Source organism: Venturia canescens, chromosome 1 (genome assembly GCF_019457755.1).
Source record: "Venturia canescens isolate UGA chromosome 1, ASM1945775v1, whole genome shotgun sequence".
In the NCBI taxonomy this organism is placed as follows: Eukaryota; Metazoa; Arthropoda; class Insecta; order Hymenoptera; family Ichneumonidae; genus Venturia; species Venturia canescens.
Genome location: NC_057421.1, coordinates 14,039,794 through 14,066,699, shown reverse-complemented (window position 1 = coordinate 14,066,699; position 26,906 = coordinate 14,039,794). Strand labels below are relative to the sequence as shown.

At 41.0% G+C, this 26,906-nt stretch overlaps 3 protein-coding genes across 7 annotated transcripts in view; 2 read left to right on the top strand and 1 right to left on the bottom strand.

The window, feature by feature from the left end:
* Positions 1-470: 470 nt before the first annotated feature.
* On the bottom strand, positions 471-6,092 carry LOC122419291 (venom allergen 5-like). 3 transcript variants are annotated; one of them, XM_043433727.1, is made up of 6 exons: positions 6,063-6,092; positions 5,562-5,732; positions 2,234-2,341; positions 2,070-2,151; positions 1,334-1,478; positions 471-817 (listed from the first exon to the last, which is right to left on the bottom strand). In XM_043433727.1, exons 1-6 carry the CDS (start codon positions 6,075-6,077, stop codon positions 643-645), a joined length of 696 nt encoding a protein of 231 aa, XP_043289662.1. In that variant the 5' UTR covers positions 6,078-6,092; the 3' UTR covers positions 471-642. The 3 variants fall into 3 exon arrangements, with proteins under 3 accessions (XP_043289662.1, XP_043289677.1, XP_043289670.1); XM_043433742.1 differs by having other exon boundaries at positions 471-820; positions 1,336-1,478; XM_043433735.1 differs by lacking the exons at positions 5,562-5,732; positions 6,063-6,092 and adding an exon at positions 2,478-2,794.
* Positions 6,093-6,425: 333 nt separating this feature from the next.
* wbl (endoplasmic reticulum protein 29-like protein wbl) lies at positions 6,426-9,506 on the top strand. Its single transcript, XM_043433715.1, has 4 exons — positions 6,426-6,732; positions 6,804-7,288; positions 8,126-8,524; positions 8,985-9,506. Exons 2-4 carry the CDS (start codon positions 7,184-7,186, stop codon positions 9,219-9,221), a joined length of 741 nt encoding a protein of 246 aa, XP_043289650.1. The 5' UTR covers positions 6,426-6,732; positions 6,804-7,183; the 3' UTR covers positions 9,222-9,506.
* A 1,095-nt stretch (positions 9,507-10,601) lies between these two features.
* Positions 10,602-26,906, top strand: part of LOC122419210 (midnolin homolog) — a 35,084-nt gene continuing 18,779 nt past the window's right edge. The window contains exon 1 of one of the 3 annotated variants that reach the window (XM_043433577.1): positions 10,602-13,026. In XM_043433577.1, the coding sequence (XP_043289512.1) occupies positions 12,413-13,026 (614 nt within the window). In that variant the 5' untranslated portion in view covers positions 10,602-12,412. The remainder of the gene's footprint in view (positions 13,027-26,906) is intronic. The other 2 variants (XM_043433582.1, XM_043433591.1) reach the window with 2 other exon arrangements.

Genomic DNA, 26,906 nt, shown 5'->3' with positions numbered 1-26,906 from the left:
ACAAGCAAGGTGTTTCGCTCCGACTGACCGAGATGAGCTTGCACAATGTGTGACCGAATCAATTTCTCATGTAAAAATGCGTTTACCTCGCGAAAATTTGTGGAGCAATTATTAAACGTATTTTCGACTAAACGTTTTTCTCATATTGTTGACATTTTTGTGCGTTATATCATCAGAAAGAATGGAAAAAGGCTGCAACTGTCAGCGTCTCGTGAGGATGCTCCAACGACTTTGAGAGCTTTTTCGCAGATTCATAATCGGTCAAAAATTTTGGAAGAAAATAAATGTTGGAACGTATCCGTTCCAACATTTATTAACAATTCTTTGTCTCACGATCATTCGATGTTGTTTGGGTTATAATTTGTGAACAAGTGTTCGGACGTGTTGATAAAACTATGACACACGATTGAAAAAAAAAGTGTTTTCATTCCGCAAAAGAACAAGAAATACGGCAATAAAAATCGCACTTGTATTTTGTAACGCATCAATCCTTTATTTCTCAAAAAATAATAGTCGTCGAGTAAAATAATTAAAACGCTGATTTTCGAAATAGTGAAATTAAGCAATAATTGAAAAAAAAAATTCTTAATCAAATGCTAATTTGTCGACAAAACGATGCTTTTTGAAGGGCCGATTGAAACGTCATTCTGTGATCGCTGGAGAAGTCGTAGTGGATTGATTTTCATTTTCTTCAGGACCGTACAAGCAAAAGAGATGATTCGTTGGCTGAGAGGTCTTCTTGAAAGTAATAAAACCGCATCCCATCATATTTGTAAAGTCACCGGTCAAACTTCTACGGTTCAGGCTTCTACGAAATCTACAAACATATTCAATTATTCGAGAGAAACCTGGATTATTTCACTGTCACTGGTTTTAATGACTGAATTTGTCGTACGAATGTTCGAGTGGAAATCATAATCTACGACTCTGCGTCAAAATCGTTACATCAATAAAAAAATTGATTCTCCTTGGAATGTTCAATTTCAATCCTCACCAATGAAAACTTTCAAAATTTCTCGTTGCTCCTTCATTGCAAGGAATTTCATGGCAATTTTACAAGTTTCAAGATGTTCTTGATTGATCGTTTCAATCTTAATCATAACTAATATTATGAATCTCAAATGTTATCAACAGCATATCGATGAGAGTGGAAACAGACAATTTTACACGATTTTTTCATGCATCTAAAATTAACAGTCTTGAATATGAAATCATTAAATTTTTTCCTAACGATCGACACGACACGACCCTGCGATGCAGGAATAATAACTTTTCCTATAAAATTTTCTGCTTCCAGTTAAAAGTGATTTGGTTATGAATTTTCTATGCGTACCTAAAAAAACTTAAGTCGAGATCGATGATTGGAATCAAGAAGCTGAATTCTGGGCGCGAATGCATGAACTTGACCATTTCAGTGAGAGACGGGTCCTTGCTGGGATTCTGCATGTCTACGTACGACTGAGAAATCTTTGAAGAGCCTGTAGAAGAAGCAGATTCGATAAAATTGCATTTACCACCTCGGAGATTTGTGCGGTAGGAAAAAATGATTTGAAATTATGATTCTCGAATCCACTGATTTGGGTAAATCGTCTGAAATTTTTAGTTTCCGTTTTATCTTCCGAGTTATCTAGAAGGTTGTGTGCAGCCGTGCAAAAAATATTGACTTGTGAACAGAACGGATTCCAATTTCGAAAACTCCTGGAGCATGGACTCGAATAATTAACAAGTTTCTTGTGAATAGAAACGAATTTGTGAGAGATGATTTGGAACAAGTGAGAATGTTCTGGTGCGATGTACCGATCATTTGACGGCGGCATGGGAAGTCACGTACTCGAGATGAACGACGCATTGCCTTGTATCAACCTCGCTCTATTTTTCAACCGCGTTATTGTCGTTTGATAAGCACTGTCAAAATCGTTTGACCAGAATTTCAAATTCCCTGTGCTCGATTCTTCCAGCAAACCAGGAGCTCGAGGAACGTTAAAAATCTTTGCAATCATTTTTAATCGTTGATTATTCCGAAATTTTGTAAATAATTTTTTAAACTTTGTAAAACTTCATCAACTTACGATAATCTATGCACGGGTCAGCCCCGCTCTCACACTGATTCGCCCAGGCTTGAGCTTCGGCAGCCAATTCACGAGACCATTTCTGTAAAGTGGAAATCAGTTGAACAATCTTGATCGTTTAGCCTAAGAGCCTGGCTATTTAATGATGCATTAAGTATGGATACCCGTGGCCCAACGTCGGTCGAATTTTGAGCATCGAGGATCTCTTGAATCTGAGTTTCGTTCAGACCGTGCCTGATGACCGTGCCGCAAGCTCCACTGGGTTTTGCGCTCTTGAAACAAAAAATGTTTTTTCTCAAGACTAGAATTTTATTATCATTTGAAAAAAAGTCGTTGATCGAGAAAATGGGTACGAAAAATCCGTCAAAAAACTGGATAAAATGAGGACGAAAAAATTGCTATACTCACGGCATCCAGGTCGCACTTATCCGCATATCTTGCCTCGCCGTAAGCGGCGAGGGTCGCTACGAAAATGAGAATATACGAACCAACAGCCATTTCCACGAGTTTCTTAACTCAACTGTTGCGTCAAATGCTTGGTAAACTTGATCGGGCGAGTGAGCGTTTTACTATGAGAACAGACGCTCCTGCGACAAATTTATAAGTGACTCATGTCGCTCGAGAATAATACGAAAAAAATGGAGCGGGGAAAATGAAACATTACGAAGTCAGGAGCGCGAATGGCGTGCTTGATTTTGTCTCTCTTCATCAGCAAATAGTAGCGAGCTGATCGAATAACGTTTTACTAGACCAAACTGAACGGGGAAGGTCGAATGATCGAAACGGATGAGTCACTGTCATATTTCTGTGCAAACAGAACATTCTGGATATTGACAACAGAATAAAAAGCGAGAATACCAAACGAAGGTTCCTGAGCGAAAAAAATGTAGAAACTGTTGTTTGCTACGATTTTGGCACTTCGAATGTACGTCAACTCCGTAGAGAAACATCGAGAACAAGAAACTGCATTTTTTCATAACTATATTCAATTTTATCGCTCGAATCAAATGGTTGCAGGGAAGCCAATCGTATCGGCTGAAACTGTGAGTTTACGAGATTCAGATCGGTTCTCATTGTCGACAAAGTCCGACAGAAAGGGTAGAAAGAGATTGAAAGGCGCTTAATAAGGAGGGTGGATAACGAAATCAAAATAATCAGAATTTTATCAAATTTGGTGATAACATTCTTTCGCATCAAGTATAAAAATGCAATTTTTTTCAATTTTTTTACCACATGGTTATCGAATAATTGAGCGTTATGCACGAGATGTATAACTGTATATGTGTAAACTCAATGATTATACACGTGAACTTTAGTGTTCGATTACTCGAGAGCTATGGGGTAGAAAAATCTAAAAAATTGTATACTGTCTTATATATTTTGAAAGAATGCATTTATCAAATTTTATTAAATTCTTATCATCTTGAAAATCTTAATATTTTTAACCGTTAATAGTCACACGGGGTATATCGAACCCCAGCCGTTTTTCGACAGACGATACCAAATAGAAATTTCGAGAAAATGGGACTTGTGATCCACTCGATCGACAGTTGGAACCTTTGAGAAGAGAGCCTCATCGTTATTATTTGAAAGGACCCGTTAGTTTAGTTTTGGTAGTCGATCGAGTCAGACCGTGCGAAGATCCGACTTCCGATCCACCCCAGCGTGACAAATTTAACCAATACTACCTGAAAGCGTGATTTCTCAGGTTTATAGAACGAGTTGATTTTTTTTTTTCAATTGAAAATTACGATTTCTACATGAATTTTTGTGAAAAGAGTCATTTTTCCTGGATTCTTTTCTTTGACATTTGTTTTAATATAAAAAATAACACGAATAGAATAAAATCGTTATGGTCGTTTCTTAAAGGTTCAAAATACATTGGAGTATTTTTGTTTTATTTTTTTTTTTTACAGTTTTTCAATTATTTATCGTCCCCCAAAGTGAGTGGGGTCCTTTGGACCCCGTGTGACTATTACGCCAGAAACTTGAGGTGTGACTAGTAAAGAGTATGGATCAGTCGACTAAGCTTACTTGTAATTTTCTTAAGGAGGAACATCAGCTTGAGAAAAATCGTGATAGGTTAATGAAACTTTTAGAATAAATATTTAATCCATTTAATTCAGCCATTTTTTAGTTAATAATATTCAAACTTGGAATATTTAACGCGTAGGTACAGGGAATAATTCCACAGACCCCATCTTTCCATATTCGAAAACAAATAAAAAGTGGTTATATAGATAAGAAAAAAACGTACTATTCCACAGTTCGAACTCTTCCACAGGAGAACACATGTGCAAAGTTGGCTGCCATTTTTTAATATTTTACAAAAATTCCACCCGAAAATGACATTTATTTTTGGGGGTTAATTCCGTAGAAACAAAACAAACAAGGTTTGCAAAATCTAAATAACTTGAATGAAAATAATCAAACTCGTATTCACATAACCAAATTTTAGGTGAAGCCTCCTTAATAATGGGAAAATCAGAAGAAAAAAAACGTGATGAAACAGTCGATGATATATTGCCCAATGTTTGCTTATGTCATCGAAAAATTGATAGCTTTTCATACGAGGTTTCATCGCTATACTCGAACGCATGACAATTATTCCAATTCTGCCTGAAGATCATTGCACGATAGGTGTCAAATTTAAAACACGTTATCAAGTAATGACTCGATGTTGGGAGCGTACAACGCAATCGAAATTTATCTCAAAGCCACGTGATTGAAAGTAACAGCAACGAAAGAGGAAAGGGGAATCAATTATTTCGTATTAAAATTGAGAAGTTTCAAAAACGACTATTTCTATTGACTTTGCTTCGAGGTCAATTTAAAAGCGGTGTTTTTTTTTTCGGAATTAGAACACGATAAGAAAAAATACGCGTGAGTGCCAACGCAATCACCATTATTCGTCATCTGTTTCGAGAAGTTTCGTCCGACAATATGCTGTGTCGCGTTAAACTCTTAAGGTGATGGAGCAGTCGCTATCTCGTCACCGTGAGTGCGAGAGAGATAGCTGCAATTTTCGAAATTGAATATGTTCGACACGGTTTGATCAATAAAAAAAAGCCCCTGAGAGCGTATTTTTGCCATCTTTCCGCGTCCGCTGACAGAGCCTTTTTTTGATTAGTCAAACGACAGCAGAGAATTTTCATTTCGAAAATTCGAGGTGAGGTTAGTCGACTGATCCATGCTCTTAAGAGCATGGATCAGTCGACACGGTTTGATCAATTGATCAAACCGTGTCGAATATATTCAATTTGGGAAATTGCGGCTATCTCTCTCGCACTCACGGTGGCGAGATAGCGACTGCTCCATCACCTTTCATTCGCACTGGTTCTCATTTCGATGCTTCGAGAAGTACAGGAAAAATTGTATTTTTATCGTAACGAAATATTCGTAGTTGGACGAAAAAAAAGTAGCGAAATTTACTGCTTACAATTTATTTCAATTTTCGAGAAATTATAAGGCCTTCGAGGCCTTCGCATTTACCTGACGATGCAGTAACATTTCAACGGTGTCCGCGCGCATGTGATCCTTTTCCGCCGAATTCTTTGTGACTTTATTATTGTCATTATTATTATAGAGCGAACAGAAAATAACACTTTGTGGCTGCACCAGATCAAGTTGAGCGAGAGCGATAACACAGTCAAACGAACAAAACTGAAAGTAAAATTATTCCGAGGATCGCAATACAGTTACAGATGTTCCCACAGAACAACAAAAAAGCGCGGTTTGTTGTGTCATAACCTCAACGGAACAAAATTACAAGAAAATATCGTCAATTCTTTTTTCCGGAACACAATTCTTTGTCGACGGTGAATTCAACGATTACTGAGAACGAAATAATATGAACAACTTTTAACGTTTGAAAAGATCGAAGAAAAAATTATTTATTTTTGAGAATCACGCCTCGCCATCGGAAATAGTGAAAAACGAAAGTGCATACGATAGAGCATACAGTAGCCTCTCTCCCTCTTCTTCTTTTCTAACCTTGAATTTCAACATTAGGACGGACCTCTTCTGAATCTTCAATCGAACTTCCTTCTTATTTACTTTCCAGTCGAATTCGAGAAAAATTATGAGGTGGAAATTTCTAGGTTGTTGTGGAACGTCGAGGTTAACACATTAGTAAACTTTTGACAAAAGGCACGTGAACTTGCGAAACTCAACTCCTCTCGCCGCTAATAAATATTCCATTGAATAAATTAGATCTTGTATTCGGTGGAGAAGGAACAACTTTAGACGGGCGAACTGCGATCATATTTCTTTTGGATCTGTGTGCCATTGTGAGGGAATCGTAAAACTGGGTTTCCCAGAATTTTGATTCCCGAACTTTTTAGTATTTTGATCGTCAAAACTTCGTTCAGATCAGTTTTGAAGTACTTCACTTCGCCTTCGGAAAGACTAGAAATACAAATACGAAACTTTTTTTCTACATAAAACCTCAAAGTCTGCTCGATTCTGCATGGAATGACTCGCATATATTTATTGTCTATTTAGAGCACTTTTGCCATTACATATTATGATGATGTGAAAAAATGCCCCAGCACGGATGCAAGCCAATTTCGGATAGAAGTCGGAAAATATTCTGGGAAGATCTCTTTTGTGTTCGTAGTGAATTCGGAAAAAAAATTCTGAATAAAACTGAAAGGAATCGATTGTAAGTACATTAATGTAAGTAAGAAAAACATTGTAAGTACAATATATTTCATGGCAAAGAAATTTTTTAAGGTTATTCAAACGTATTGCCGTGAAAGTGTTATCCTCTCGCTAACCATTTGACACTAATACTCTAATTAGAAGTGTTCGTTGGAGAAGTGGAAAAAAAATTCGGCAGCGTTCTATAACTGTATATTTACATAATCATTCGAGTATGGAGGCATTGAGAAAGTAGTGGTGGTTGTTCGGCGGTGTGCCGGACCTAACAGCGTCACAGACGTTATCAACAACGTCAGGAGTTCGCAGCGCTCGAGTGTCTCCGGTCAGCAAAAGTTTTAATTCTCTCAGACATTAAATTACGAAACGTTTATTGAATTCGTGAATTATTTCTTACGTCAGAAACACACACAATTTACACATTAATAATTTTTAATACGAGAAAGAATATAAATATGAAACTACTCGCTTCGTTGATTGTTGTCGGTGCTTTGGTTTGCCACGTCGCCGCAGAGGATTGTAAAGGATGTGTTCCTCTCGACTCAGTGTCCTTCGACAAAGTGAGTTTATTCTCTAACTTTTGTTCCGTACAACAATTTTGTTATAATTCATTTTTCAATTTCTCTCTGTTATTCAATGTCTCTCGTAACGATTATTCGAGAGAGTCACGTTAATTTTGGGGTTGGCTGTACTCGGGGATTCCACGGGCCGTGACAGCCAGCGTTGCCATGGTTACGAGCCGGGGGACGCAGAAAACCATTTTCCTCTGTACTTTTATGTCACATTTGCACATTTTATTCTTCACTCCCATTGTTAACGATTGTGTTTAAATTTTTTAAATCACTCTGAAGTCGGGAACATTCTTCCGAGTCAGTTGCACTCGGAAAACTGTTTTCCCTCCCGTGCTTTTTATCGTCATTCCCTGGACGATTACTATGGTAAAAATTCCATTCGAGATTCACAATAAAAACTGGAAAATCTTTTTTCAAATAATTAGGTCATAAAGACAGGAAGAATCAACACTAGATATTCGTGGTTTCTCTTCCGACTGTACAGTGTGTAGAAAATTCGCTTGTCGATACCCGAAGTTTCCATGGCAACTGCACCATCGCCATGTTGCTCCAGTAACGCGGGAACATTTCGAATATAATTCTTTCAAATTGCCGATGAAACATTATTTACTGATCCAAAATAAACGAAGAAAAAATCATAAGGTTAAAATCTTTCAACATTGAAAATGTGGAAGGTTATTATTGAAGACGAAAAAAGTTTGGTATGAAAAACCAAAAATACTCATCATTTGATGAAATTGCTTTGGTACTCGATTACAAATTGTGTCACCCGATTCTTATCATTGTTATTTATCATATAGAACGATTTTTTTTGTTCATCGCCAGGTAACCTCAAAATTCAAAGCAGCCGTGGTAAAGTTCGATGTCGCTTTCCCTTACGGTGAAAAACATGAAGAATTTGGCAAAGTATCGGCTGACACGAAAGACTCGCTGGATCTCCTCGTCGCCGAAGTTGGCGTGAAGGATTTTGGCAACAAGGATAATTCTGATCTTGCACAACGTTACGACGTTAAGAAAGAAGATTTTCCTGTGGTGCTGCTTTTCGTTCAGGGACAAAGCAAACCGTTCAGATTCGTCGCTAGCAAAGATGAAGATTTTACCGCCGAAAATATTAAACGATTCATCAAAGCGAAATCTGGTGTATATTTAGGACTGCCCGGTTGTGTCGAACAGCTCGACAGAATCGCTGAAGAATTCAAGACGTCTGGTGAAAAAGATCGGCAGGTAACAAGCTTATTTGTTCATTATTCCATGTAATTAATTTCTCTGCGACTACGAAGACTTAGTCAACTTATAATGGCCATATGCAGGATTTTTCTCATTCGGTATGGATCCGAATAAAACACAGAAAAAATGCACGTTTGATTCGATAAACAATTGAGTGGAATAGAAAAACTGAAGTTACTTTCACCAAATTTCCATCAGAAAATTTAGACTTTGAAAATTCTAGTGAGGTGATTGATTTTTAGCTTTAATATAAAAAGCTGAAGGAGCAAATTCAGGGTTGATATTTGAAAATTTTTGTTTCAAGTTTCAAGGCCGATGTGAGGATTTTGTCTCTGCTCGATGTTGTTTTAGTTTGGAATAGAATAAAAAAATGTTTTTCACTGTTATATGAAAATTAAAAAAGAAAACAGACTATCGAAAATGATGAATCATTTGCATTCGATGCTTTATTTTTTAGGGTTTACTAAACAAAGCGAAAGTATTCGAAGAAACATTGCCAGAAGAGCATCGAACTGCTGCAAAAGTATATGTGAAAACAATGGAAAGGATAATGGAGCGAGGTGACGTGTTCGTTCAGACAGAAAGGACACGAATCGAGGGTTTGCTTAAGGGCAAATTGTCGAAGGACAAAAAGCGCACAATGGAGGAGCGACGAAATATTTTGCAATCTTTTACGCACAGGGACGAGTTGTGAACAGCTAATAAAATTCAACCAAAATGGAAAAATCGATCCTAATCATCGGCACAGAATTGGGAAGGGTTATTGCTCGTTAATCATTATGCAATATTGTCACGAGTAAAAAAAGGACAGAATCGGTTTTTGAATCAACCACAATCTTGGACTTCCCTCTTGTTGTGACCATGCCATATCGTATATGGAAATCTTGTAATAACTCTGTTAATAATATATTTAAAGAAGAACGATTTAAAAGTGAAAAAATAAAAAAAAAAGGAAACGTTTCATATTGATGTTGAGCAATAAATTGAAAGGTAAGAAGTTATTCGGCTGATGAGAAAAATGAAGGTTGATAAACAACGTCAAGAAAGGGAAATAAGATTCAAGTTTATTAAGTTCAATTTTTTATATTTTTCCAATGCCCATTGGATAAAATTCCATCAAACGAAATTGGACATTTTTCGTTATTACATGCAGCAACCGAAAAAGATGTGAAGTGAGAAATTGAAGTGCTCTCTTCTTCACGTTGAAGTTTGGCCACGAATTTGTTGAAAAAAAAAAGTTTAAAGGCATTTATAGCTTTAAGGTTTCAAAGGTCAAATTGTTCAGTCCATTTGACGTTTAGTTGATACTCATTTTCAGATGTTTCTGTCCCCCAAACCCATTCTAAAAAGGCAGTTAATATGACGGAATACAAAAACGATGGCTCGCAGGTAAGCAAAGATTCATAACAGCCTATCGTAATAATTTCTTGCATACAGAATGAGTCATCAAGTGTTCTAAAAAAAAATGATTTCACTGCCCATAAATTATTCCTGGATTCGATAATCTGATCATCGCAGTGCAATATCAACCCTCACCATTCTGAAGTGAACTAAATAAACAAGAATTACGATCGAAATAGATTTGAAATTGAGCGATTCATCGTACCAAACACACTCTGGACTCTGATGAAAATAATTCTGTAAATTCACTTGCTCAAAAGACGTTAAATATTCATAAGATTTAGCTACATACATTTTGGAAGGAAAAAATTGTGTTGTTCGACTGTACAAAAGTTTACAAAAGACAATGTGTGTGTGACACAATGTTGAAAAAACTTCAGACACATCGGTATCTGAAAAAAACATTTATCATCGAACTTTGGAAGGTCAACAACAGTACCATCAGTCGACAGATTGAGAGTTAAAATTTCCACGCGATGAAATTATATATGGAATTTCTACTTTATCAGCAAATAAGAAAAACGAATAAAATCGTATGTTAAATGAGCACTCACCAGAGGTCGTCAGCATGGAGAATGGTAGTGGAACTTGTAAACAAGTATCGTAAAGTTTCTTCCTGTCAGCTGGGGGAAGTTTCGAGTAAAATGTGTTCTCGTACGCTAAAGGCAATGGCGTGAGCATCATCGTATAAAGAAAGTAAAGATTGAACGCACGTTACAAGCGGGTATTGGAGTGCTTCAGTGGCAATGACGCCATTGTATCGTCGGTTCGGCTCGTAGCGTTCGGGCAGGTTCGGCTGGGCCTGGGAATCCGGCCCGAGGCCGGGTGCTTCGGACTGCTTCGAGTTTTTCGGTTGCTAGTCGCGGGCGCAGTGGCGGGCAGGGTACTGTGCGGTCAAGGGTGGTGGAACCACCGAGGGACGAGGTCTTCGAATCTCTCTCCAAATTGTCCACTCGATAGTCACACAATATAGTACATTCGATCAGTGAGCGAGCGCGTGCGAGAACGAGAGGTTAAATATTGCATTTTCTTTCTCACTCCGGCTCTTCGGGTTGCGACTGAATTTTACCTGTGATTTTATAGTAAGGTCGGAAGTAGTGTGTAAAGGAACGCGTTCGACCAAAGAGAGGTTAGAAGAAATAGACGAATTCGAACGGTACAGAGTGCGAGGCGAGAGCGTTACTATTGAACAGTACCGTGTGGTTCGATAATCGAAAAGTGAAGATAAAAAAAGAGCGGAAGGACACTGGATTAACTTTTTTCTTTTTTTTTTTGAACGAAACGATCGAGAAAAAAGATCGTTGCGGTATCGTGAAAGCCGTTCGAGGTTGAGCGAATATATCGTCCGTAAGTTCGAAGACAGTAAAAAGTTACGTACACGAAGCTGAAACGCAAGAAAAAAGTGTGAAAGTGTGCAGTGGGTGGTTTTTAAAAGCCGAGACCCGAAACGGAGAAAAATAAAGAGGGAGAAATCCTGCAGTGATATTGTAGCCTTTGTGGTATTTGTTGGCGATCCTCGAGAGACACGCATACAGACGAACGGAGAGAGAGAGAGAGACACGGTGAGACGGAGAAACGATCGACGGACTGGAAGGCGAATGGCTGCTCGCGTATGACGCGATCAGGGGAAAATCCACGCGAATGATTCGTCAGTAATTTTCTGTACAGCGTGCGTAGCGTTGATCGTTCGAATGAACGGGAGAAGGAAAAAAAAGGTACACGTAAGTACGGGCAAAGATAAGGAATAATCGCGCTGCTGGGTGGCGACGAACAAACATTCGAGCACGAGGCAAGCTGAGCGTCGAGTTTAAAAAGAAAGAAATCAAAGAAGAAAAGGGGAAAGAAGAAGAAGAAGAAGAAGAAGAAATAAGTTAAAGAAGGGATTCTCTTTGGAGAGAGAAGCCTGGATCGTCCCGAGGTCATCGTCAGGCGGCAAGGAGCGCGTCTCCTAGCAGCAAGCAGCACCATCATCGTCAGAAGCTGCAAGCCAAAACCAATGCCGCGTATGTGTCTCTGTGTGTACGCGTGAGGTTGTCGTCTCCTCGAGTGTGTGAGTGTTCACAAAATCGAGACGCACGGGTGAAGACGGAGAAAGGGAGAGGAGGAGAGGACGACAGAGAATCATACATAGCTATACACGCATATATACACGTCTTTATGCTTGTATATAGCTACATATATATGCATAGATAGACGAGGAACGGGGTTTGGCGTTACGGTCTCGAAGAGCCGTCACGGAGTAGGCAGTGGACTCTCCCGTCGCCGGGTGCAAGGTACAGGTGCAAGGTGCGGGTGACTCGAGAGAGTGACAGAGACAGAGGAAGATATCGGAAGATAAAAAAAAAAAGAAAAAAAGAAAAATTTCGTCGAAATAATAGTCGCGAGTGCTTCGATCCCCGAGTCAAGCTCTCCGTGATTTTTTCATCCCGTTTCGTAGTTCCGTGAAACTCGTCGGAAGACGAGAGTAAAAAAATAACTTTTAAAATGGACGGTGGTACCGAACCATCGTCGAACGTAACGATGCAGGCCGGAAGTGGAGGAAGTAATAAAAAAAATGCAAACGGTCCGCTGAAAGAATCGAACAATCATAGCAGCGGTTTAACAAAGAGCGTTAACGATCTCGAGGGCGTTGTTGAGAGTTCGAACTCGACGCAGGCCACGGGCACGACGAGCCTAGCGTCTTCGGCATCATCGCCATTGGTCGGCACCGCCATCACCGACTACAATCGTCGTGGTACTACCACTAACATTCAACAAAATCATCCGATTAATGTCGATCGATGCAACACCACCATCGAGAATCTCGTCAAACGTCACAAGTCGAACAACGTTTCTATCAATAATAATAACGCTAGTAAAATAGGCACAAATGGTAATTACCTCCTGGGTAGCCCGTTACCCTCACCACCAGGGTGTGGCTGCATCATCAGGGCATCAAGTCCTGAACCCGACGAGATCAATATCAGCATTACACCCACGATAGGTGGACAATTCGACCTGACCGTCGATCGCAACGAGACCATAACCAATCTCAAAAAAATCATATCCAACAGATTGAAGGTCGCCAAAGAGAGAATTTGCTTGTTGCACAGAGAGAGGTAAGCTCCAACGTTCTCATTCCTCCTTAACGATTCTCCTTTCTTTTACACCTTCACGCACGTTTTTCTTTCTTTCTTTCTTTCTTTCTTTATTATCTCTTTATTTGATCGTTGTTAGGATTAATATTCACTGTTTCAATACGAATCGTATAAACGACGTCGTTGTACGAACCAAACAAAAACGTTGATCCAACGACAAATACGTATTTTCAACGTATTTTCGTAAATCCTATATTATTGCAACGAAAGCGAAATTCCCGAGCAATGAATGGAATAAATTACGTACACAAACACACGCACGCATACGCTCGCGCGGCACATACACGCGCGACGAGAATACTGTATAGAGCAGCTGCTTGGGAACAAGAGTGGGGGGAGTCGAAGCCACTTGGAAATAAAGCGTGGACGGTGCGCTCGCTCGCGAACCGCTTTATCAATAATCATACATTTCTGAGAATCTTCCAGGAAGCCCGCTTCGAGCCTCGAAATAAGCTTTGCTAATATTCCTAAATACTAAAGCCACGAATTATTCAACTCATTAAATCCTCAGCGATAAAAAAGGGGGCAGCCCGCAGATCGAGGCGTATTACATTCGGAAAGCACGTATTTTGCCGCAAGCGTGTTATTCTCGAACCGAGAGGATTCTCAACCTGCAGCTCAATTTTTCGTCTCACGTTTTTCACCACTCCGACACACACACACACACACACACACACACACTCACACTCGCCGCCTCGACTCTGGGGCTTGATTGCAACGAAATGGAAACGAGATACAACTAAAAATAAAATACAGAAAAATCTGAAGATTGGAAAGAAATGGCAGTTGCGCGCGGATCGGGGAGGGGAACGAGTCGTTTGGTATCGGCTTTTGGGGATATTCGCGCTACAAGTATCAAACTTCTACGTATATACGCATCGCTGCAGACTCGGATTTTTCGAAGCATCGAGTGGGTCGAGGGTATTCGTGGGCGTCGCTCCTCGCGCGGGGGCAGTATATAAAGTCCTTCCATCTCGACTCGTATTCCCTTAGTTCTTATTCACCAACTAACCGATCCCTCTTTTCGCTGTACGACGTCCGACGCGAAACACGACAAAGACGACAAAGAGACAACCGCACCGCGACGACCGAGACGATCCGGGCACACGTATCACACGTCCCGCGAACGCATACTTTCCTCGATGTGTGTGCACCACTCGCGGAGCAAAACCTTGTACCGTAAACGGTACGAAGGTGGCACACGAGACGCCCGAGAACGAAGCAACTCGCCAGCACGCTTTCAAACCTCTATACTTGGTACGAGTTCTCTCTCTCTCTCTCTCTTTATGTACGTTGGATTACATCCACGAGAACCGTAGTGAGCGCAATGGAGGACGTCAAACATCGTTTCTTGCCCTGTAAAAACTCCTGATCCGCGAGACTCCGTACACATTAATTTATTACGGCTGAGCTCTATTTTCGAATGCAATACTTCTCCACACAAATATGGATTTTCATACGTGCGTTCAGGTCGAATTTTTCGAACGAACACGGACCCGCGTTTCATCATCGATCTTTATTCATTTCGTTCGACGACTGGCCACAGTTCGTTTCATGTTTTTTTATTTTTTTATTTTACGGTCTTCTCTCAGTTTTCTACTTGTGCAACTTTCCATAGACTTCTCGGACAATGAGTCCGTATATGTTGAACGAATTCTCGTGATTTATCGCAGTCGAAGAGGTTTTCATTCGAATTTTAGGGCGAAGAGGCTTCAAGGTCATTGACACTACATCGAATTCGTCGAACGAACTTTTTCGGTTTTTAATTTGGGGTTTCTTCGAAATTCTCACTGTTGAGTGAACATATTATCGATTGACTCACCCAACTTTCCATCATTTTTGCGATATTTTGCAATCTTCTTCACAATAAATACTGCAAATTTTACAATGTTCATCAAACTTCAGAGAGGATCGTTTGCTCGTGATGAGAGATCAGAATCGATGGATTTTTGAATTGAGCTTTTTTGAAACCTCTGCAAAATGCTGTGAGAAACGCATTCTGCCAATGATCGTCACTGTTTGCTGAAGTTCGCAACGTCAGAGTTCAACGAAATGAAGAAAAAAAACATTTGTAATTGACCAATTATTTTTTATTTCACAAAGTATCGTTGGACTTCAACTTTGCAAACTTCAGCGTCGTTGCCAATGAGTGAGAACGAATGACGATTTGTCACCGAGTTCGTAACGACAATTTCTGGCTCGCTCGGTTTCCGAGGTTTCAAAAAATATTCACCATTGTACCGAAGGCTGTGCCATCCATGCATTCGTTGATACTCTGACTCAAATGTCAAACAATGATAAAATTAAGAATGCCGAGGAAATAAAAAGGAGGGAAGCAAAGAATAGTGAGGTCAGGCTACGACGGTGATTTACGGTTCGAACGGGCGAGCGCGCGCGCCATCTTTGTTGTTATGACGAACGTCGGAGAGGGGAGAAGCCATTAAGTAAATAAACATCGACGACGATGCAGGATAATTGTTGGGCAGGAATAAACGTACATTGTGCGAAGCTTCGATTCGAATGCCCAACGAAAGGGCTCAACGAATTTTCTATTAATTTGAAAGTTGTGTGTGCGCGCTTTCGGACCTGGCGAAATTGGGCCTGAATGACGAAAATTGATTCACCACTCTAAAGACTTTTTAATTGGTATTGCACAGAGTGGAGGAATAGACTGAGAAAAAGTATATGGGACGAATCGAGGTGAACGGGATCGAGCCGGATTACCGGAATCGAGGCTCTCGCCTATACAGAGATTGAGAGAAAGAGAGGAAAAGAATACGCAAATGAAAAAGGACAGAGACATAGACCACATGCTCTATTCCTGGATGGGCAGGTCACTTTTTTCTCGAGCTTCTCTCGCTCTCTCGCCCCACTCTCTTCGCTCTCTTTTCTTTCTTTCAGTTTATTTTATTCTTCAGCTCCTGCGCCATTTTCTTTGCTTGCCTCAGACTCTGAAAACCCGACCCGAAATACAGTGCGCAGGCCATTCCGTGCTAACGCGACGAATTTCAGCTCGATTCATTGTTTTCCTTCTCTACGATTTTTCTTTGAATTTTATCTTAAGTATTCGACTGGTTTTGAGTCGATTCCAAAATTTCGTTCGCCATCGAATTTACATTTTCCTGGAAACCCATAAAAAGGAGGCGGGGATTCGGCGCATGCTAGACCCCGAATCTTCCGCGTGGTCGGTTCGAGTTGGCTTTCATAAAAAAATTTATCTTCTCTTGCATTAAAATTCATAGTATGTCAACGCTACTAAATTTCCCACGGAGTTTTCTCACTAATAGAAATTTACCGAGATTAAAATAACGCAGATCCAAAGCCTTCGATCGGTCGGAACGAAATGGCTGCTCGGAAATTCAAAAAATACACTAAAATTCCATCCATAAAGTCCCTGCGAGTGATACCTTAAACTGTAATTTCAACGTATCTTTACGACCACTGGCAAGTTTGGCTGCTTAAAAGACGATTCCAGTCGTATTAATCCGATTTTAATTGCCCCTCTAAATGCAGGCTGTCCTAGAAAATTCCAGTTCGTCGAAAGGCCTGTGACGAGCAGTCGACGTTTGACATTCTCGAGTCTCTGTGACTATTTTTTATTATTTACTAATTCGTTGGATCGTAAATCCAAATCGTTATTCGTTATCGGCCAAGACGAAAAGTGATTAATCGAAAATCAGCTGGTCAGATTGGACGAAAAAAACGAATTTTTTCCAGCCAATCGTGGATCACGTGCGAGGCTCTAAATTTTCATTTATTTTGACCTGATTTTCGTACCCTCTAAACAAGTTTTTAGGTCTCTTTTTCCGAAGGAAACTTTCAATTTTTCGAGCCAAATACAAAAGTAGAAGGAAGATCGAGAATTTTCCCATAATTTGAAAAAATTCGTTGACTCGCAATTCCGAGCGTCGAAAGGCGGGACAACAATCGTAATTTACAGCGAAGGCAAAGATGTTTTGAGGTATTTTCACAAACGCAATGGACTTGACGAAAGGACGAAGGAGAGAGGCGAGTGGTCAATAATTTGACGTCGCTCGACGAGCTTCTTTATTTATCTATCCAAGATTCCCGAGAAGGAATCAAACGGTGCGTGGTTGCTGGGTGCACTGCGAATCGAGCGATGTCCCAGCACAGATCTTTCTTTGTGTGCATGCGAGCGGGTCCAATTCGAGACGTTCAGGTATATCGAACACGACGAGTTGGCGCTGTTTGCGCCTCCGCGTGAGTGACCCTTGGGGCAAAACCGAGCACGGAACTCGTCCCCGTCCAATCGCTCGGGGAACGCGCACAAAGACGAAGGAGGAAAGGAAAGAGGGAGAGAGAGAGAGAGAGACCGAAAAACCCACATATAAAGAAAAAGGATCGCGATGTAAAATCCGTGAACTCGTCAGCCGGGCTTCCAGAACAAATGCCTTAAAAAGCATTCAAAATCTCCAAATTACCGATTCAATTAAGCCTGCCTCGTACAGCCACTAATGCGGAAATGCAGCTCAATTGTTTTTCGTCATTAATGAATTAGGGAGGTTGAAATCCGGCGAAAAATCTCCGTTCACTCTCCATCGTTTTCTTGGCCTTCTAAACGGAACAAGTTCTTTCGCCTTTTTCATTCTCAATGCCAGAAAAGAATCCATTTTTTCAGCCCAGTGGATTCTGGAAGCAGAGATTTTTCATAAAAATGCTTTTTCATTTATTGACTACTTATCACAATATTTTTTTGTTTTGGTTCATGGATTTAATTAGTTTAACAAACACGTGCAATTACTTCGATCGATTTTCTCAATATTATTTTGTACGAACTATCAGCACAAACAATCGAGAAAGAAATTTGTCCGTGTTCCATTGGAGTAGGGGAACCGTGGTCAAAATGGAATATTGAGACGAAGGATTGGGAAAACACGAATCGAGGAGAAGAAAGGGGGTTGGCTCGAAATTTGGAAGTAAAATTTTATGAGGTCTTGAAGAAATTTGGCATCGGAAATCCTGCGGGGCGTTAATGACGAAACGGACTCCAATGCCTTTGAGAAAACGTGTGCTTGGGCCGAGGAAATCCTCTGGCAATAATCGTAGTCTTCGGAAGGATTGAGAGCGAGCGAGAGAGAGAGAGAGAGAGAGAGAGAGAGAGAGAGAGAGAGAGAGAGAGAGAGAGAGAGAGAGAGAGCAGTAGGCTCCAAGTATGCATAAAACATTTAACGGAAAGGTCAAGGAGTCTTGGTTCCAATCGAAACACCATTAAAATTTTGTCCATGGAAAAAACGTTGACAAAACAAAGACGAGTGAACTTAACATTGATTTTAATTTTCAAATGCTTCTCACAGTTACAAGCGGTTACAAGTTGTCTCATAAAGAAGAGGAAGAACAGCTGGTCGTCGCAGGAGACGGAAACGAGGTGGCGCTCAACTCGAACAATTTGAATTAGATTAAAAAATGAGAAAATCAACCAATGGAAAGTAAATACATAAAACGTGAAGTTTAAAAATGAGAATTAATCGTGGTAGTCCTTGAAAAATAGCTTCCTAATGTCCACCCAACAAAACTGAACGTATTGTTTTTTTTTTTTTTTTTCGTTCATTTTAAAGAAGATCATGCGTTACTCGTGATTCAAAAAAGCAAATGAACTTTTTTGCTCTTCTCATGATCAAAGAAACGATTAAAATTTATTCTCACAATCATTCAAATTGTGTGTAATTTATTTGTCGAGATTGATTCATTTTTAATATAATGACAGCGGTTTAAATACTTTCGTTGCAAAATCGTCAAGCAAAATGTGGCAACAGCCATTTTCTATTTATACGCGTATGCATATCTATATTTTAAACCAGCTGGCTCATGGTCTTGTCAAACCATCCACCGTTTATGTCGCTATAACTCGTTAACCTCAAATAAGTATTTTTCTTTTTCCATTTCCAAGTGATTTTCACCGGTAAAAAGGCTTTCTCAAGACATCATTGCTATCTGAAAACATTATATTTTCTAATTCTCGTTTTTGGCTCTCTAAAGTTGGGGAAATCCAAATCGTCGCACAGGAAGTGTGTCTGCTACAAGAGCCTGTGTATAACCCTTAAAAAGTGTGATTTTCGTTAATTGTTTTCTCGACAACTAGACGGTAGATCCTACAATAATTCTGGGAATAGATGCACGCGGTATATTTCTAGCACATTTCCAATTTTAAACTCTTAAAGTTTGAATTTTCGATTTTCATTAGATGCGTATGAACTTCCTTAACTTGGAATAGTTGCCTCGAGAATTGGAGTTTTATCAAGAAGAGCAGGGCTTCCCGAGTGAGGAGTGGAAAATGGCGAAAGAACGGTTGCTCCAACGTCGTATGAATAATGAGTTCGAGTACATGGGAGAAGCAGCAGGCGCGGAGGGATATCGTGCTTTTAGAAATTCAAGTCTGGCTCTGGGTATACGGTTCGCTAGCCTCGCTAAAAGGGTACTTGTAATCGTACGCGATTCATGCTGGACTCTCTCTCTCTCTCTCTCTCTATACAACGCACGTTGAAACTGACCGGATTAGTACGATTTCCGTTAGAAATTTCGAGCTCTGGCGTACATTTGCCAAACGAGCCAGGCTCATATTGTGATAGAGAAACAATCGTGAACGTACGGGAGGGAGACCGAGAGATTTCGACAAAGAAACATCGAGAGAGAGAGAGGGACGAGGGACGAGGGCGCAGGTTCGAAAAGCTCGCACATGGCGCCACGTTGCACGTAACCATAAGCTGCAGTCGCATACCCACATCGATATCCCAGGCATGTCCCCTAACGCTGCGATGTATAATTCCAAACGATCTATTTTACATGTGCCTCTGTCTCCGTGTATTTGTACATGTGCGGATTGAATATAGGAATGCACGTATGTATATATATATATATATATATATGGGTAGCACGTAAACGTGGGTGGATTGGTTTGGTCGTCAGGAGAAGAAGAAAAGTGGGAATAGAAAAGTGAGATCGTGGGAGTCGACCGCACGCTGCTCCACATGGAACCCCGTGACGGCTCGTTTCTTTTTTCTCTCCCTTTTTTTCTTCAACATCCCTCGATTTGTGAGAAATGCGGGTGCTCGGAGAAAGAAGGGGAAAAAGTAGAGAGAACATCTTTTTCGATGGCTATCGAAAGTGGCACGTAGTATTTGATCTTTCGGATCTCTCCGGCCTCGACTTCGAGTCCAAAAGGTCTTTATGCCTCCCTCCGATCTCTCCTTTGGACTTCGGTCCGCAAGGTGTGGAATCTCGCTGCACGAAAAATGTTTGTAATTGTACAGAGGCTCGATGAAAATGAAAATGATCCGGAGACGCGCGAGAAGAGATTTTTCCGAAAGGAGACTTCGCTTCCTGCGCTTCTACGGAGCTTACACGCCTCTCGTAACGTTCGCAATGCTCTTTTCCCCTACCAAATAGTATGTGGGAGAAATTTCCGTCTCGATTAGACCGGATTTATGATCCTGCACCGGGGAGTTCGATGGTAACTGTGTGCATTAACATCGATCAATCGGGACAACGAGTTTTATCACGAGAGCAATAAATTCGTAAGCTCCTGATTCGTGTTGAACATTTACAACCGAATTTGTTCTCTTCATTCCCATATGTTTGCTCTCCGCATCGTTTAATTTTCGAACGAACGAATAATTTTTCCCCTCCCAACTGGGAGGTCAAATTTGTTCGCACGTTTTCTAGCGAGAGCTCCGTCCCTCCTTGAATGCGGTAACGCTTTTGATATTCTTCGCCAGTAGCGAGATCCGTTCGACCGGAGATCGCCCCATGCATGTGTCCCGCGTATGCACACGCGTGTACGCGCGAATATAAAATACGTGTTACAATGTGGCAGTAGGAAGGACCCCTCCCATGGAACAAAGATCCCGCAGTCGCGTTTCTCCTGCGGTTTCTTCCCCTCTCTTTTTTCTTATTTTTTTCTCCTCCCCTTCGGGTCCTGTTATTTGGCGAATGCCCGGGTTGCATAGGCGCATCGCGACGAGCGAATTACGCGTGTAAAAAGCGCATGAGAGGGGTACGAAAAAAAATGCGGTATACGCGCATCAAGGCAGGAGGAACTTATCGACATTGACGGCCTACTTTTACGAGTCTCGAAAATAGAATGTACCGCTTCTCTTACTTTTTCACAACTCCGTACATCGAAATGAGTCTCCCCCGATACAAAAGAAAGAACCAGAGAGAGAGAGAGAGAGAGAGAGCGAGTCAATACGCTATAAAAAATCTTTTCTCAGAACACCTGCACGTTTTTCAAAGCGTCTTCGATTCCATACCACGCTACTTATTTCATCCACAGATATTTTGTGAATGCGTGAATAAGCGAGGGAGCCAGCCAGCAGGAGGAACGTGCGTCTGTGTGCGCGATGTTGTCCCTCTTGTACCGCTCGCAAACGTGGTGTGTAAACACGGCTTACATATAGTTATAGTCGACACACCGTTTATGGCTTTCTTTGGCCTGTCCTCGTCTCGCTCTCTCTCTCTCTCTTTGTGTGTGCGTTGTTATGTGTACAGTTAATCCGTATGCGAGTAGGGACGCACGGTGGAGGCGTTGCTAAGGAAAACGACAGTATATCCGCAGGTATATATAAACTTGGTACGAGAGCCGAGCAACGCGTCTAACGTGTACAGCGCTGTTATAATACGACTAACTACTCCGGCCATACTATCACACTTTTGTTTTATCGTCTCTCGCATAGTTTCTTCGTCAGCTTCCTACCTCTCTCCCGTCTTTTATCCACAGTCCGCTGTTTCTTCGTGGCATTTTTTGTCGTGCTTCTTGTTTTTTTTCTTCTCCTTCTTTCCCTTTTTTAATTCATTTTTTTCTCCTTATTTTTTTTTTGGATTTTGTTTCTCCACCTTTATTAACCGCACACACACACGCGCACGAGCACAGCGCAATGGCCGACTCGAGATCTATGACAATGACACCTCGAGAGCTGCGACGACGAGACTCACTGTCACGTCCTAAACGCGTCACGACGCAACTTCGCAGCTGAATGCATTTTTTCCCATCCGCTTCCATTTTTTCTTCATCCACACGTTTTTTGTTGTCCACTATTTCAGCAAGTGCGCCACGTATTGGTCCTCAATTCCTCCCGGCATTGATCCAGGGACGTTTCATTAACGGACGCTCCATTATTTTCTCTGTCCATGCGAAGAATAAATTTCTTGCAAATTTTCTCAGTTTTGGTCAATCCAAGTTACTTTCGAGAGTCCGTGTTTTTATTTACTGCGGAACAATCGTTGAGTCAATTCTCAATCGTGCTTTCTCGATACCATTTTCGCTATATCGGTTCAATAATTATCCTTTCGAACCCTTCGCACACTTTAATATGAACACACACACACACACACAGAGGCTCGATGACTAATCCGTTGAAGCGGGTAACGCCCGATCTATCTGTTTCCACTTCCCCCTCTCTCGATCTCTTTGCCCCCTCGCTTAACTCGTTTCTATATCTCTCGAGATAAGGGAGAGCATTCTGAAGAGATGCTGGCGTAGCAGCTATGCGTAAAATTCGTCTCTGGAGCGTTATCGACACGATCGTAGGCGTAGAAAGATTATCGCGCCTTTCTCTCTCGCAGGTATAAATACAAAAGAAACCAAATATTCTGGTATACGGTCGAAGCGAGATAACGAGAGATATTTTTATATCTTTGTACAAATGCCGTTATCTCCAGGGCTGCTAATTTCGTCAGTTACATCTCGGCAGCAAAATATTTGAGGCTAAAAAAATATATCCATGGGGTTGAGGAGCGTTATCTCATTTTGTTACGCGCCCACGAGACGAAAAACTGACCGAATACTTGACTCTGCACAGGTGAACGTCTGAAGGCCCACTCCGTAGCGCCGAAGAACGACGAGCGTCATCCAAATCTCCAAACTACTTGGTTTTTTCTTCCGAATTATTCAAGCGTCCCTTTCATTGATTTCTATTCGATGAGAAAGAACCGCTGCATTATTCAAAAGCGTATTCACCGCGGGGAAAGAGACCAGATAGAAAAGAAGAGGGAGAGAGAGCCCGGTGGAGAGGGGAGTGGAGATTTGGGAAACCGTGACTGATTAGCCCAGGGCTCATGTGGATAGGTGAGAGACTCGGGGGAAGCGATCCGAGAGCACACAGGAGACTCGGCCATATCCATCTCGTTTCAACTCCCTCCGTCCTTTCTTTTTTCTCTCACACTCCCACCCAGAAAGATATTAAGAGAGAGAGGGACAAAGACACGCACGCGTTTACATGTAAATGTGTATTACTTTATATTTGTACCTTTTTTCGCCCGAAGATCGATTCCGAAAGTGAAGGCCTCATCGCGCAATGGCCCCTAACAGCAGAAAGGTCTGTCTCTGTACATGCCTTGGGGCGTCAAGCGCTCTCGTGGTCGATCGAGTGAACGCGCGGTGTGTCGGAGCGCAGGATTCCTTTCCCATACACGTATACACTCCCCTGTACCGACTATTGACAAACGAAGGGACGTAACTCGCCCTAAGTTGCCCTTGGGTCGTGTTATGTAGCTCCCCGTGCCTTCCAGAGCGAGATTATGCTACGATATACGCGAATAATGTGCCCGTACGTTCGTACGAGTTCGTACTCTGCCATGGATTCACTGGATAATACAAGAACCTCGCGTTCGTGCTTCATCTCATTCTCGCTACTGTGCTGCTCGTACATCGCGTTCGATTCGCCTCGAAGTATCTCTGAGAAGTCTCACTCGATAATAAGAAACAAAAACTAATGAAAATGTGAGCGCAGTCATCGGCATCAACAAAATCACGGGCACTATTTCAAGTCCTCGAATTCCTTGATCGAGGGAATTTGGAAAAAGACTTTCAGACTCAACACGACCCCTTAATGCGGTTTTATTTATGGTTGTTAAAAAAAATAATGTTCAAAGGAGGTTTGTACGATTTTGGGAAATCTGTGGAATTCTTACGAGCTTCGGAATAACTGAATCCGTCCGAACTTTGGAGGTTAAGCACTCCAAACATACTGAGCCGACTTGCCGACTACGCTAGTCGCAGCGGTCGCGCAACAGTTTTTCTTTTGACTCGCTCGGTACCGGATAAACTTTTGCAAAGATGGACGCCGGGGTAGATGAGGATGAAATATTGTTCGAGCGCGACACGCGTTTTCGTCGTTTCGGTACTTTTTTTGTTCTTTTATTTTTTTCGCGTTTATTTCGTTACGTGATTGTTATTGGCGGAAGATAACGATTTATCTTGTATGATAAGTGCGTTCACATTTCAACAGATCGAAAAAGCTTGATAAACAGCGATTAGGAGTGCCGGTAATTTGTGATAAATTGGAAAGTCAATTAAGGAGTTGTAAGATAATTGACTCGGTGCAGTTCGACGCTGCAAGATTTAATCTTTAGATTCGAATCGACTGTCAAGAAGCGCGACGATCAGCCAAATTGCACCGTTACTCAATTGAATACAAAGGAAAAAAGATGAAACAATGCGAAAAAAAGAAAACACGAAATTGTGTTTCGCAGATCGTGAGATCGAGCGAACGTCGGATTTTATCTGAGTTCAGACTTTTTTCACATTCGGTAAATAAAAACGAGAATTTATATCGCCGCGTGTTCGCCAGTGACGGGATTTTCTTCGCAAATGCGGATTACCTGTTTTTTCCCGAAAGAACGTTCAAGCCCACGGAATATTATAAAGTGAGGAGAATCTGTTCGAAGCGTTAAACAAAAGGCACGCGCACAAGCTACTGGATAATTCTCGTGTTACCTTGGACGCTGATTTCTTTTCTTCCTCTTTTAAAGCCAGACGCGTCTTCAATGGCCGCGACGATGAAACGAAGACAAAACTAGATAGCCAGAAGCTTTGTGTTTTTCTACTTTTTTTTCAATGACAGTATATTGAGAAGGGCTATCGAATTTCGTTTTCTCACGGACGATCGAGTCCAAGTTGCTCGAAGAGTTTCATTCGAGCTGTGTATTTATACACATCGGTGATTACGAAAGGGCGTAAAACGCGTTTAGTTAACCGTTAAATTGATCAGTCCCCGCCATTTTGCTTTCCAGCAATTGGCGCACTGGATTGACTTACCGGACACGCTCGTATCGACTCGGAGATCACTCATCCCCGGCAAAAGCCAGACTTTGTTCGAGCTCTCGCAGTTTCTCTCGTTCCGTCTTCAATATTCTTCGATTCTATCGCCCCGTGACCTTACCACGGTTCCAAACACTTTTATGTGAACACACACGTACGTCACCCGCACATGGGCTGCCAACGTTCGAGCGTTTTCGAGTCCACCGTTGTCTAACCAGATTATTTTACTATTTTTGCACTTCTCTGCTTTTGTTCCGTGGTTTTCATAAGTTGACTGGCGAAGTTTGCTCGGCGGTTCGAACGTCGGCAGCGCATATCCGTTTGCAAATGTTTCGATTGCGCAAAATCGAACGAATTTTCATCTTTCTGTCTTGACCAAAATTCCCAAAAAAAATGCTATAAAAATTGCGTTGATAAAGATTCGAAAAATAAAAATGAAAATAATCACCGCCCTTGCGAACAATGCCAAATTCAACGTGCATGCCTCGTCGTGACACACTTTACACGCGTATTAAATTGCACTCCCAGGCCGACTTTTTTCCTATTAATTTAACTCTAAGGACGTTCCGGAATAACCTTGCAGTTTGCATTTATCGCGATGTACCTGGGAGAATATATTTGTGGGGGTTTCATTTGTCCATTCAACGGGCTACACGTAAACGTAGAAAGACAAGGACTGCGATAGCAGGAAAAAATTGTAGGGACAAAAAAAATAACAGTAATTTGCGACGATCACGAAACAAAGAGATTGTAAGAAAAAATATAAAGGTGCATGTTTATGATAGATTTCGTAAAAAGTAAACGAGAAACGTCAACATTTATTCATAAAAATGCAACGTAAATTTTATAACTTCATCTCAAAAATTGTTTTTTTTTTCAACTGTTTTACAAATGTTTAAAACGCCATCGGCCAACGTGACGTCACTCCGATAGTAAACAATCTAGATTTTTATCGTGTGCTCTGTTATTTTGAAATTTTACAAGTTATTGTCGCGTTTGTGGACTTTTATCATTTATTTTATTAAAATCGCATCATGGAAGACGGGTTTGTGAAAGCAGAAAGTAAAAATCCACCAATGATGAATACGTTGATGGCAGCGATAAATCCACAATTTTTGTAGCGTGTTTTATTGCATTCAGGCACAAGAGACCAATGATATACATTATAAATTATTATTGTTACTTGGTCTTTCGCAGTCGCATTGTTTACCAACGGAGCGACGTCACAAACCGGAACAGCATGGCGGTTAGCGTTTCAGCGCGAAAATTCAAAATCAAAATAAAAATTAGTTTTTAAGACATTTTTCGGTCTTACAAAATTAAAATTAAAATTCTACTGGTTCATTACGATCTCAGGATTAATGGGAAAAAGTTTTCAAAGAAACGTGTAGTACCCCGCATTGCAAAAGTCACAGCGTGGATGTTTTTTCCCCCCCATCGAATACACTTTGGACCTTCGATTTTATTGATATTCTTCATTTCAAATTTCCATCAAGTTTTCATCATAAAAAATCGTCTTTCGCGATTGTATGAGATTTGAATAAAATCTCCATTCCCCATTTTCGATAGAATTTTTTCGCGCTGTGATATTGACAGTTCGAATCGTTGATTGGCACTTTTGTGCGACCGAGCCTGCACAGTGGGATTTCTCAAACATTTTTCACTCGCACTCAAGAATAAACAACGAGTCAAAACAACACGGCACGTGCGAGGTCACTCGAACTTGAATAAAAGCAATAATAATACTGAAAGTGACATTATAGTGGCATGGCTGTGCCTTTGTGCC

Excerpts from the sequence above, each read along its gene's own strand:
- wbl (XM_043433715.1), top strand. The coding sequence starts at position 7,184 with ATGAAACTACTCGCTTCGTTGATTGTTGTCGGTGCTTTGGTTTGCCAC. Across the intron at positions 7,289-8,125 it reads ACTCAGTGTCCTTCGACAAA|GTAACCTCAAAATTCAAAGC; the intron begins GTGAGTTTATTC and ends GTTCATCGCCAG. Across the intron at positions 8,525-8,984 it reads CTGGTGAAAAAGATCGGCAG|GGTTTACTAAACAAAGCGAA; the intron begins GTAACAAGCTTA and ends TTTATTTTTTAG.
- LOC122419291 (XM_043433727.1), bottom strand. Across the intron at positions 1,479-2,069 it reads TGACCCGTGCATAGATTATC|GCTCTTCAAAGATTTCTCAG; the intron begins GTAAGTTGATGA and ends CTTCTTCTACAG. Across the intron at positions 818-1,333 it reads CTCGACTTAAGTTTTTTTAG|ATTTCGTAGAAGCCTGAACC; the intron begins GTACGCATAGAA and ends ATATGTTTGTAG.